Source organism: Diadema antillarum, unplaced genomic scaffold, assembly GCF_040938485.1.
Source record: "Diadema antillarum isolate AM-2024a unplaced genomic scaffold, OU_Dant_1.0 seq00000455_RagTag, whole genome shotgun sequence".
NCBI classification, from domain to species: domain Eukaryota; kingdom Metazoa; phylum Echinodermata; class Echinoidea; order Diadematoida; family Diadematidae; genus Diadema; species Diadema antillarum.
The window spans coordinates 1,034,907-1,048,252 of NW_027271427.1; the positions used below are offsets into that span (position 1 = coordinate 1,034,907).

General features: G+C 39.8%; 1 protein-coding gene across 1 annotated transcript; it reads left to right on the plus strand.

Annotated features, from left to right (window-relative positions):
• Positions 1–1,286: 1,286 nt before the first annotated feature.
• LOC139732899 (beta-lactamase domain-containing protein 2-like) lies at positions 1,287–13,316 on the plus strand. Its single transcript, XM_071643736.1, has 8 exons — positions 1,287–1,514; positions 1,666–1,829; positions 2,792–2,928; positions 5,436–5,667; positions 7,021–7,205; positions 8,696–8,779; positions 11,033–11,197; positions 12,701–13,316. Exons 1-8 carry the CDS (start codon positions 1,372–1,374, stop codon positions 12,884–12,886), a joined length of 1,296 nt encoding a protein of 431 aa, XP_071499837.1. The 5' UTR covers positions 1,287–1,371; the 3' UTR covers positions 12,887–13,316.
• Positions 13,317–13,346: the final 30 nt, after the last annotated feature.

Genomic DNA, 13,346 nt, shown 5'->3' on the forward strand with positions numbered 1-13,346 from the left:
CCCCCCTCCCCCTATGCGATTCGGGCCGCAGTAATCAAAAGTCCGTTTTCTTGACGTATACGCAGCCGCCCCCCCCCCCCCCCCCACCCCCGGGCCCCTTCCTTTTGAAAAATCCCGGCTATACGGGCCTGGTCCGCTTGCCATGATACCGGACTAGGTTACAGAAAAGACAGTGCACTTTGGACCTTACTCTGAGTCTTACTCAAAGGAAACACAGGCCTAATTAGAACAACATGCGCACACTTGTCCCTTTTCTCTGTTCTTGTACTGTATCAGCAAAGATTACGTCATAAATTGCACTATCCGTGATTGTCATTGCCACCATTAATGAGAACATCATACTTAAAGGGGATGGCTAGTAACTGATCAGTGGGAATGCTGGGGGATGATTGTTCCAATCCTTGTGGGATTCATTTAAGAGTACATTATATATCTACTGTTGTGTGAAAATCATTTGCTTCAAACGGTCTCATATTCGAGAAATGTGCAGTTTAATATTTCCAGGCTTGCATGCCTGTACAGTGATGGGGCATTAAACTGGACATTACTTGAATATGAGACCGTTCTGAAGCAAATAATTTTCACACAAGAATAGATATATAATGTACTCTTAAATGAATCCCACAAGAATTGGAACAATCATCCCCCAGCATTCCACTGATTCCCACTGATCAGTTACTAGACATCCCCTTTAAATGTGTGAGTGGGTAAGTCTGTGTTGTGTGTGTGTGTGTGTGTGTGTGTGTGTGTGTGTGTGTGTGTGTGAGCGCCTCATTCATTACGGGGTAATTTTGAAAGTGCAAGGCTTCCTACTATAGACCAGACTGAAATGGATAGTGATACGGAGGTACAGAATAATAACTATTTCTTTTACTGGAAGGGGGGGGGGGTAGGCCTCATGTCCCTCATAAAACATGAGAACAAGAATCCATAATGAGACCTGTAATATGATATAAATCTATCTTATATGAACTGATAACAGAATACTGGTATGTATACCGTGTAGTACGTGAGTGAGTTCTCAGTAAACACAGCATGGCTGACGTCTACTTTGCCAAATATGGGCGATGCATATTTTTTGAGTGTGTTAGAGAGAGTGTGTGTTCGTATGATTGTGTGTGTGTGTTGAATTTTGTGACTGCCGCACGGCACAGAGTCCGTGAACATTACCCTTGGTAAATACATGATTGTCCATACTTCCTTCGTTGAATGGCCCTGCTTGGGCCAATACACTTCCCTGAGCACCCCAGTGTGGCTATATACCAAATAAGGTTTGAATCAGGATATGCAAATACATATCTGCACCAGGATATAAGCACGCGCAGGATAGTCACATCATACTAGATAATTAATTCGATCTCGGAGATCAACATGAGTCTTAAGAGTAATGCTAGTCTGGTGGTTCTAACAGCCATTTTGGCTGTATTTCTTCCAACATTCTTCGAGGCCCCTCCTGCAGTAATCACGGACGGGTTTGTTGCACCTGGATTCGAAGACGTCGTGAAGACTTTTAGGTAAGTAGGCCTCATTATTCTTCCCTCGGCAATGTTGACGTGTACCTATTGCGATATTTCATACCCTCATTTATAGAACCAATACATCTCTCTTTCAGTTGTAAGCATTATCTGTTTGAAATGACTGTCAAAATTGTATGTCTCCATGCAGAGAAAACTTTGAATCCGGACGCGATTCTCTGTACGGTGGATCGGCCTTCTCGGCTTTCTACAAAGGCAAAAAGGTTGTCGACTTGTGGGGAGGCTACGCAGACGCAGACATCGGACAACAATGGCGTCAAGATACGATGTCGATTTTCTACTCAACTACGAAAGGTATTACAGATACCGAAGAGAAACAGATGTAGAATCATGCCTGCCTGTATATCCAGGCGTTTTGTCAGGAGCACTTCTGCTGACTATAATACATCCGAAAGGAACGCTTTTTGTTTAATGATTAAAGGAAACCAAAGCCCAAAATTAATATGAATGTGGATTGAAAGAAAGCAGCAATGAGAACATATCAGTGACAGTTTGAGAAAATTGGACAATCGATTCAAAAGTTTTGATTTGTTTTTTATTTTGGTGCCGTCATCGCTAGGTAAGGAGACTACTAAACTTCATGATGTCATTATGCATAATATAAAAAAATAAAAGAAAATTCAACATATTATCTTCACTTTTCTAGCAAAATGGAAGAGCACTTGACTTCCATCTCTCAGAAAGCAGAGAGAATTATATTACTATTAAGATAAAAAGTTTCATTAATAAGTGGATGAAAATGTGAACTTTTCATGAAAAGTTATCTTCTTATCCAGCAATGACGGCACTGTGCAGAACTTTAAGAATCCGTAACTTTTGAATCGATTGTCCGATTTTCCCTTAAAATTTCATGGATGTGTTTTGCTGATTTCACTGAATGTTTTTCGGCTTTGGCTTATTTTTTATAATCAAGATAGATGTTAATGACGTTAGGACCTCTTAAATTACACTCTGTAAACATGACACAATAGCCATCTGTCTGCCAATCGATTCAGGAAATATATTCCCCCCACCTCCTTCCCCCCCACCCCGTCCCTATTTCTCTCTCTCTCTCCGATCTTGCCAGGTATTCCACAGGAGTGCTAAGAAGAGTGAGTAAAAGTAAGTGACTTTCCTTCCATTGACCCTACCACGTTATTGATTGATTGGTATAGGTTTTTAGGTCGCATGCATACAAATTCTGACATTTGCAATCCGCTAGAAAGAAACGTGAATTTCTATAGGCCTTTCATCTTGTGCCACTGATTTCACTACAGGGATAGCAGCGATCTGCTTTGCCTTGCTGGTCGATAGAGGGCAGCTCAACTACGACAAAGCCGTGGCTCACTATTGGCCAGAGTTTGCTCAAAAGGGCAAGGAGAATATCACCGTGAGAGAGCTTCTCGAACACAAGGTATCATCTCCTAGATATTCACATTACACTGCACAAACATCGTTGTTACATTTGACACCATGAGTGTTAAATTTAACACTGGTCAAGTGTCAATAGAGCAGGACCACGCCCACAGGTGTAGAAAGCATGTTGTGAGATACACTAGGTTTGCGGTTCACCATGTGTAGTCCTAAGAAGGACTGTTGGAATGACAGGAGAAGGAAGAAAGAAAGGTCGGATAAGAGGTCAGAAATTGAGTGAAAATATTCTTTCTGGAGTGTGTGAAGTCCTCAAAAGGACTGTGAACCAAGGAGATAGAAGAGCTTAGGAAAGGACTCAACGTTTCGGACAGTTGACTGTTGACAGTTGACTGTTGACAGTTGACTCATGAGGACGGATAGTCAACTGTTTAATTATTCTCTTCTCTTCTCTTCTCTTCTTCTGAGTACTGTAAAGTGCCTTTCATCGGCGTAAATACACATCGACTATCAGAACTATCTAGTGTTTAGTACCAGTCATGATAGTAATAAAAAAATGATGGACATGTGTAATATTCGGGTTGTATGCTCATGATTTCTACTTTTCAATTTTCAATTCAATCATAGATTATTTCCAATCAACGAAAATCAAAACATAGTACAAAGTATACATGTCTTGAAATGATATTGTTCAAACATTTGCAAAAGATTCATGTAGTTTACGAGATAAATTATATAACAACATATATATGTATATACAATAATTAAAAGGAATAATGCATATACTTCGTGGGCGTGCGGAAAATAAATTCGATTATGGAAAATAGTGATCCACTAAAAAGCAAAGCTTGTGGGACGTGGATCGGTATAGATAAGTAATGAGTAAACAGTATATTATTCAAGTTTTTTATATAGCTATTGTATTTAATATGGATTATTTAAGTCATTTGTAGAGATATACATGTAGTTATTTTGAGATACGCAAGTCGGAACAAAAATAACTTTGTAATATGAATATTGTTAAAACACTAAAAGATCGGTGCTTACGACAGTCGTCGATGAAGGGCAATTTCTCAAACAGTTGCAATAAAAACAACTCCATATTAGCATTCATTAATCTTAATGCAACAAGGATCATTCTCTAAGACAAGTTTAATGCCCTGAATATAAATATGAAGACATGCTCGAGAAAGGTAAAATCTCGATATAGCTCAGTTCAGTTCAGTTCAGTTTTTATTTCTGCATTTCAAAATCAATACAAATCAACAAATCAACAAAATACTTACATAGTCATTTACACAGCTAAAATTCGTAACGTTTGGATCTTACATACATTTTCTTTTCTTTTTTTCAAGAACGAATATCATATATGAAAGGAAGCAATAGGAAATGATAAAAATGAAATGCAGGGGACCATCATCATAAGCTAAGCTTGACGAGGATGATGGCCCCAGGTAAAGAGATACATAAAGAAAATCTTGCCACTCACTGAGTGGGGGGTAATTGTGCAATGGGCTCAACGAAGAGATACATAAAGAAAATCTTGCCACTCACTGAGTGGGAAGTAATTGTGCGAAGGGCGTGCGGTGCAGTGCGGTGTGCATTGTGTTGGGATGAATCTTGGTTTGTACGTTGAGTGTTATTTTGTGTATCAGTGTGATGAGGTGAATGTTACTTCAGTTATGGCCGTGAACTCATTGTTTAGGGTGTTTGTTGACCAGGTGGTATGAATATTTATGTGTCAGAAGTATACTGGATTATGAGGGTGTTTTTTAGTTCTCGTTTGAAAATGTTCAACGACGTACGTTGTTTTAAATTAGGGGGTAAAGAATTCCAAATATCTGGTCCATTGTGCTTTAATGATTTTTGAGCTAAAATGATTCTGGGGTTTTCGAGATGGTAATCGGACGACTGACGTGTTGGATATGAATGAACGGTGAAATTTGGAGTGAAGAAGCCATCAAAAATTTTTGGAAGACAATTAAATGTATATTTATACATAAAAACAGCAGTTTGAAAGGTGTGAAGATCCTCAATTTTCAATGTTTTTAGTTGACGAAATAGGGGATTGGATGGGGATAAGTAACGGGAATTGGTAATCAAACGTACAGCACGTTTTTGGAGAGTAAAAATTGGATTAATTTTAGTTGAGCCACAGTTTCCCCAAGCGATATTGCAGTATGTGATATGTGGTAAGATCAATGCATTGTATAGAATAGTCAGGGAATTTTGAGAAATGAAGTTTTTCAGTCGATATAAAATTCCTACAGTTCTTGAGACAGACGTGTGGATATTATGAATGTGATCGTTCCAAGTTAAACTCGAGTCAATTGTGATTCCTAAGAATTTAGTACATCTTACTTCAGTTAAAGATAATCCATCAATATTGATATTATAACTGCTGTTAATGTTCTGTGAAGCAGTAGGTTTGAAACGTATAAAATTTGTTTTAGAGACATTAAGGGATAATTTATTACATATAAACCATCGGGAGCTTATGAGGTAAGAGGGTAAAAAAATACTATTTTATGACGATTACATTTGCCATAGTCTGGTCTGCCCGTGACGGCCCCGCCGGGACTCAGCTACGAGCTCATGTCTGACGTGCCAAAAGCTGGCGAACTAATGGCGGCGAGCGAACCCTTGTGGAAACCTGACGGTAAAACTCACGGCTACCACACCATAACCTACGGCCCTCTGACTAACGAGCTTCTGCGACGAGTCGACCCAAAACACAGGACACTGGGGAAGTTCTTTGCTGAAGAAATAGCAGAACCATTTGGTAACTATATAGGATGTATACAACTTCTATCACTTTTTGTAATCACAAAATTACTATCTAATATAATTTTGTAATGCATCTCATAGCCTCTACCCCATATTCCTATACATAGCTGGGACTCAAAAGTTTTTTTTTTGTTTTTTTTTTGTTCAATCTAACTCGATTCAATTTAGTTCAATCAAATCAAATGACTTTATTTCCATGTAAAGTAATGCAAGGTTATATGATTTACAGCAGGGACTCCATGGACGGGGACTACTAAAATTTATGCCGGGCCACCAAATTCTTTTTAAAAAGTTACTTTTTGTTGTTCCTATCATCCAGCTAAGAATCGAAATGGATTGCCATGTTCCTTTTATTTCTGGCTACCAGTATTTCACATCTATTGGCCCGAGTGTTAAGCTCTGTTATAACATATCGCAACGAACGTGTAATCCTCTTTTGTAAACTATGTCTTGTGACACATTGTGGTGACTAACTTGACATGGGCGGTGAGTTAGCTCAGTCGGTAGCGCGTCTGCATCACGATCCAAAGGACCCCGGGTCGATTCCCATTGTGTGTAATCATACCATCCCGTCTAGTAAGAGGCAAAACACCCTGTCCCTCGGATAGGACATAAAAATGGAGGTCCTGTGGGTGAGAGTCACAACTCATGCACGTAAAAGATCCCGCTTTATTTATTCATCGCAAAAAAAAAAAAACAGGGTGTTTAACCCAGTAGAGTGGTCCCGCCTTTAACACATCCAACTGGACCCCATGCCAGGAAGACCAGTTATTGCAGCTGAATATGGGCGATCCAGCTTTCTCCTCATATGGAAATGAAACGAACGGACGAACGAACGAACTTGGTTCATGTATCATAATCATACATCTCTGTTCGATGGTTTTAATGACAGGGGAATGTCATTAGCTTGTAAGGTTTGTATTAATACTTCTCTCCAAAAGATAACGGCAAGATCACTATTCTAACCAAGTGTCAAAGAAGTATGAGAAATTAACAAATCTGATACGGGCAACGCCTTATGGATAGAATATTCACTCTTGAATAAAAGTACAGATCATAGGTAGTGCTATTAAAAAGAGAAACTCCGGATTACTACTTTGCACAGAAACGCCAAACTAATCTCGCAGCATATTCCGCCAATCTAAATAGGGAAACGGATGAACTAAATGACCATAATTATATCTTCTCTCTAAAACAACACAGAAAAAACCGTGGAAGGTTGATATACTGTTTATGTCTTCAAAGTCTCATTTCATAAGTCCCAAACTTTTTGTTTCCACTTTATCCTTTTGTTCCAGTTATCCATTTTTTCATTCTTTATCATTCTGTTTTATGATTTTCTATAAAGGCCTAGAATTTTACATAGGACTCCCGCTGGAAAAGTATTACCGTACAGCAAGGATCCCAGGCCAGGGCAACCTATTATTGTCGACATTGCGAGGTTTGACGAGCGCCACCAATCGACAGGTGTTGTTACACATGCTGACTACTGACGTCTTCATGAGATCAGTTGAGGACGGCGGGATGGGTTCGGTAAGTGCTCCTTCCATCACAGATAAGAGGGAAGAGAGAGAAAAGGGGGTATCCCACGAAATCAACACCCACGAGTCATAAGGCGCACATTAAGAAGTTCTACATTGAAAAGAAAAAAAAAAGTGCATGAGGTTACAACCCACGAGTCATAACAAAAATAATGTTTTCCTTATATAGCTTCTTCGGTGTTGCCACTGCTCTACCTGAAAGCCCTGTCGTTATTATCAGGCCTACACCAGCGTTGCCAGGTACCAATTTATATACATGGATTGAGAGGGACATGGTGGGTAAAAACATCTTGTCAAGGACGTAGGCGCTGGGCGGGAATCGAACTTATGTCCTCCAATTAGGAGTCGGGAGTCCACTAATCTGCCACGGCGCCCCCATGAACTCGACACTATAACCCATGAATTCAACACGACCGGATAAGGTCCACTAATCCGACATTAGCGAAACCAGGCCCACGAGTTCCACACAAGGCAAAAAAGGCCCACGAGACCGACACTAGGAACATTATATTCTAAGCCAATGATATAATGAGTGTCGAACTCGTGGTCCTTATTTGCCTATTGTCAGCTCATGGGCTGTATGACTCATGGACTGTATGAATCGTAGGTGTAGAACTCATGACGTACACCCGTATCCGTGTATTTGGTGCGGTGGGAGCAAGGTGATTCTGAGAAATTGACCCAAGCATTATTGGCATTCAGTAGATGAAGAATAAATATGACATAATCATATCAGTGAAGATCGAGGAAAATTTGTCGATTCGTTCAAAAATGTATACGGAGCCATATCGCTATAGATGAGGAGATTAAAACAATTTGTATATCACAGTCATAGACAGTGACGGAACGATATAAAGGTAGGAAAAAGGAAATTTCACAAAACTGCTTTGTATTACCTATATTGTATTACGCATTCCATCGACTTGTTGCTGACATAATGTGCTTTAAGAGTAAGAACATTTCATCAGCTTTATGATGAGTTAAGTGCCGTTTTCATGTATGCTCATTTATTGTGCAGAATAACTTCAAACGCAGTGAGCCAATGAATGCTTTTAAAATCTTTTTGCAATTCACACCAGCATGGGTGTCGTGGGAGGGTTAATGAAAATATAATATTACATACAGCAATATCAGGGTGTCATTTCGTTTTGAAAAAAAAAAGAGAGAATGAAATGATGAAAAAAATAATAGATTGATTGCATCTTTACGACTTCAAGCCATGTGTTCCTTGATCAGAAGGTAGAATATAAAGTGGACATAAAAAGTCACCCGCTGTTGCAACGAGTCAAATATCAATCATAAACGAATATTAAACCCACGTCTCCAGTACACGGCAAAACAGAGAAGGAATGTTCCTTTGATTCCCTGATATCTGCTGTTGGGACATTAGTTGTTGTTGTTGTTGTTGTTGTTGTTGTTGTTGTTGTTGTTGTTGTCGTCGTCGTTGTTGTTGTTCATGAAGTTTTTCATTTGTCCAGGAAGACTGAAGGATTAAACGATCCGTACAAACTCCTTGTGGAGATACCGTCGGCGAGTGGAGTCGGAATGGCTGAATCCGTTGCCAAGGTAACTTTCTCTCCATGTGTCTTCTGTCAGTGATTCCATCATCTTGAACATTCATCTTCAATGAGGTTACGTTGCATGTCTCATTATACTCTAGCCCGTTGAGGACGAGTCCCGAGTATACTCGGGCAGGTGTCTATGGGAAATGCGTGTTGTAGCAAAATCAGTCCGTCCTCAACGGGCTAGGGAAGAACTGAAGGGTTCACTATATCTAGACTATTACCAAATTATGTTTTTCTCGTGGAATTTTATTGTTCCACTCCTCGAACACAAGTATAATGATTCAATCGATAGCACATATAAAGTCGTGATCAAGAGAAAAAAAGAACGTTACAATCATGAAATGTGAGGAACCTATAAAAAAAAGCTTATATCATAAATTATATTGTATGGGTCCCGAGATGAAAATTTTAAAGTCGTCGTAACACACGACATGATAACGAAGACGTTGGAAGGAAGGAGCGGGACGTACAAGAGAGAAAAAAAAAGATTGAGAGAATTAAAAGTGAAAAAAAAAAACAATCAGCGAAAATACATAAGATGAAGCATCCACTATATCAATAACAGTACCACATAGGCGCCGGAAGTGGGGGGGGGGGGGGGGGGGGGAGGGGGGCGGCCGCCCCCCCCCCCCCCCCAATCCAAAAAGTGGGGGGGCAAAACGCATTTTTGCCCCCCCAAAAAGCCCCCCAAAAAAAAAAAAAAATAAATAAAATAAAATAAACAAATAGAAATAATGATAATAAAAATAAATGAATAAACAAAGAAAATAAAATAAATATGTAGATCTATATGAATAAAAGGGAAAAAATAAAGCTACAAACGGCAGCTTTTGGACTGTAAAATGTCAAAATTTTCAAGCTCGCTCGCTTCGCTCGCTCGCATCCAGCAGTTGAGCCCGGTGCGCCTCCCCCTTAATTTCTAAAGCGAAAAACATAGCTACGACGGCAGTTGTTGGACTCTAGAATGTCAAAATTTTCAAGCTCGCTCGCTTCGCTCGCTCACATTGAATCGTTATGCCATTCTCCTAATGTTGCTGACAGTAATTGCCAGTAGTTGCGCCCGATGCCCCCACCCCTTAATTTCCAAAGCGAAAGATAGATATAGCTACAAACGGGAGTTTGGGGACTGTAAAATGTCAAAATTTTCAAGCTCGCTCGCTTCGCTCGCTCGCATTGAATCGTTATGCCACTCTCCTAATGTTGCTGCCAGTAATTGCCAGCAGTTGCGTCCGATGCCCCCCCCCCCTTAATTTCCAAAGCGAAATATATAGCTACAAACGGGAGTTTGGGGACTGTAAAATGTCAAAATTCTCAAGCTCGCTCGCTTTGCTCGCTTGCATTGAATCGTTATGCCATTCTCCTAATGTTGCTGCCAGTAATTGCCAGCAGTTGCGCCCGATGCGCCGCCCCATTTATTTCCAAAGTGAAAGATAAAGCTACAAACCCCAGTTTTGGGACTGTAGAATGTCAAAATTTTCAAGCTTGCTCGCTTCGCTCGCTCGCATTGAATCGTTATGCCATTCTCCTAGTGTTGCTGCCAATAATTGCCAGCAGTTGCGCCCGATGCGCCCCCATTTATTTCAAAGCGAAATATGTATATAGCTACAATTAAAACTCCAGTTTTGGAACTGTAGAATATCAAAATTTTCAAGCTCGCTCGCTTCGCTCGCTCGCATTTTATTGTTATGCCATTCACCTTATGTTGCTGACAGTATCTAATTTGTCGATCGTTTCACACCATCATTCCATAATCCATGTAAGGAAAACTTACAATGTTCCTCAATGACTGCGTTGTTGAATGTATCACATTCCGTAATGTATTGTAGTCCCATTATTGCTCACGCACACACGCACAAGCATACAGACCGTCAAAATTACTTTATGGTTCCCCCCATGTTTCGACCCACCGTACGCCACTTTACATATAATAATATATATATACACACATATATATATATATATATATATATATATATATATATATAATAGATGTGTGTGTGTGTGTGTGTATGTGTATATTGTGTAACATATGCATGGTCTAATCTTGAGCCCCCTCCAATGTTTGCCCCCCCCCCCCCCCAATCCAAAACTGCTTCCGGCGCGCCTGCAGTACCAGGATACAGTAATACAGTTAATACATCAGTACCAGGATAGCCACCTGTAATGCGCTTACAAAGATTCCTCTTCACCCAAGCAATAACGGGACTTTCCAATTATGTTCCGGGTTCTTTTCTCTCCCTTTTTTCTTCATCAGCTGTATGGCATCCTAGCGATGGGTGGTACTGACCCTCAAACCAACAAGACCCTCCTCTCGAGACAAGCTGCGAACGATCTGATGAAAGACAGACAACCTACTTTAGACAGAACTCTGGGAATACCAATGGCTTATAATCTGGGATTCGCTCTTCTTCAAATGGAGGTACAGTACGAGAGTTCGTCCACCGCTAATAGAAGAGGTGGACCATTATTGAAGTTATTGCTTTGTGGACCTATGAATGGAACCTGGGACGGTTCAAAGATCACATCCTCAATTATCTTCAAAATAATGTTTTTTTTTTTTTTGGGGGGGGGTGAGCTCAAGAAGTCACGGGATCATGTAGAGCATACACTAAGCAAAGAGAAGACCTCATGATAAGTAAGATACTAGTAGTCTGATATCATTCCAGTGTGGCGGATCCAGATATAAAAAGACCAAAATTGGGGGGGGGGGTGCGTCCCCCCCCCCCCCGCCCCCATGATTATAGGCGCACCCTCTTTACGGAATACCTGGAGCCACCCATGTATTGTGTGGTACACGTCAAATGAAAAAAAAAAAGAGAGGAAAACTTGCATTATAACGTCATTCTTAAATATTAATTTCTGGCTAACAGAAATACAATGGCATTTTTGAAAACCTTTGCACACATACAATATAGGAGACTATGCTTTAACAATTAGAATTGGATCCGCACAATCAGTTTCATTTGGAGCACAACAGAAGTTCCAATGCTGATGATTGAGTATAACACATGTACATGTATCGCTTGTTTGGTGGGTACTTAGCTATTTAAGTAGTGTGTGCATAGTCAGGTTATGAAACAATATCATTGTCACACAAGCTTTTTCCTTTTTTAGGGGGGGGGGGTATCAAACAAATCAATCTAAGTGTTTCGGGATAGAAAAAATCTTAAACGCTCTTAACGTCTTCTTCATGCAATAGGCCCTACCTTTCTGCACGCCTTAAACTTTCAAATCAAATCAACTTTATAATCTTTCAAATCTTTTTCCCTGGAGGAAGAAGCGTTTTTAAAATGATTGGTTTCCTTATTGATTATCAGTTTGCGTTACACGATGGTGTCATAATAATTATGATTATAATGATAGTAATAATAAATAGTAATAATAATCATATTGTGGTTATTATCATTACTATCAATAAGGTCTTCTTTATGTATCCATGGGTATAGTGTAAACTTTACTTTGACAGACAATCCATTCTGAAACATAATCGGCAGCTGAAAGCCCAATGACCGCAGATCTATCTCGCTGATGGATGTAATACGTCTTCAAAAAGGAATGCAGGTGTAATGATCAATGTGGGTGTAAAAAAAAAAATGGTATATGTCTAATGATGATGTAGGTCTAATAATGAACATAAGTCTAATCCGATGACTGTTGGACTAGTAACAAGATCAATTTCTCTCCAGCAGAAAACATTGATTATAGAGTTCTCCTTTCTTCTTTCCTTAATTGTTGCCAATTTGCTTTCCTCCTACAAAGCAACAATTAATTTTGATTGAGTACTGATTGTGGATGAAAATCATTGTGAGAATACAGTTAGTGGTTGGAAGGTAAGAATAGAAATAGCCTTATCCCATTTGATTTTATAATTGATGAGTCTCTCTCTTATCTCTCTACTTCATGTCCTTTCATCACTGTTCAGGAGGGTGTTATGTACGGACATGCCGGTGCAGGAGGCCAAATGGGGTTCGCCGATCCCGTGAATCAACTTGGCTTTGCCTTCGTTAGCTCCTCCCAGTCACCGTTTGTCTTTCCCCACCACGCACCCCGGACCAAAGCTCTCCTGGCTTCGCTCTATACCTGTGTGAAGAATCAACCAACGACATGATTTTGTGCCTGCTAAAATCATGATTGAAATTGATACCTGAAATAGGAAATGTTTTGTATTATTTCGTTTACAAGTGTACAGAGAAGAATGATCAAAGTATGACAATTATGGGGGGGGGGGGCAAGGTGTGTCTGTAGCTTAATTTCGCAGCTGGTGTATCTTTGTGACAAAAATATTATCATTTAATGGGAAAAGCCAAAAACACAGAATTTTAAGATCGTTAGAGTTAATTGGTTGATAAAGACTGCAGTATTCCTAGAGAAGCGAAACATTCCACTAGGACGCGAACTGCGCAGAATTTTGAGCACGTAGTACACAAGTTTGGCTATGAGTTGGTATTATGAAGCCGTGACCAATAATGCATTTCCATAACCGATACGAAACATGTGTTATGAATGAATAGCAAAGACTGCAATTTAGTATAATAGTGTGCAGCGTGTTTTTTTTTTTTTTATTGTAA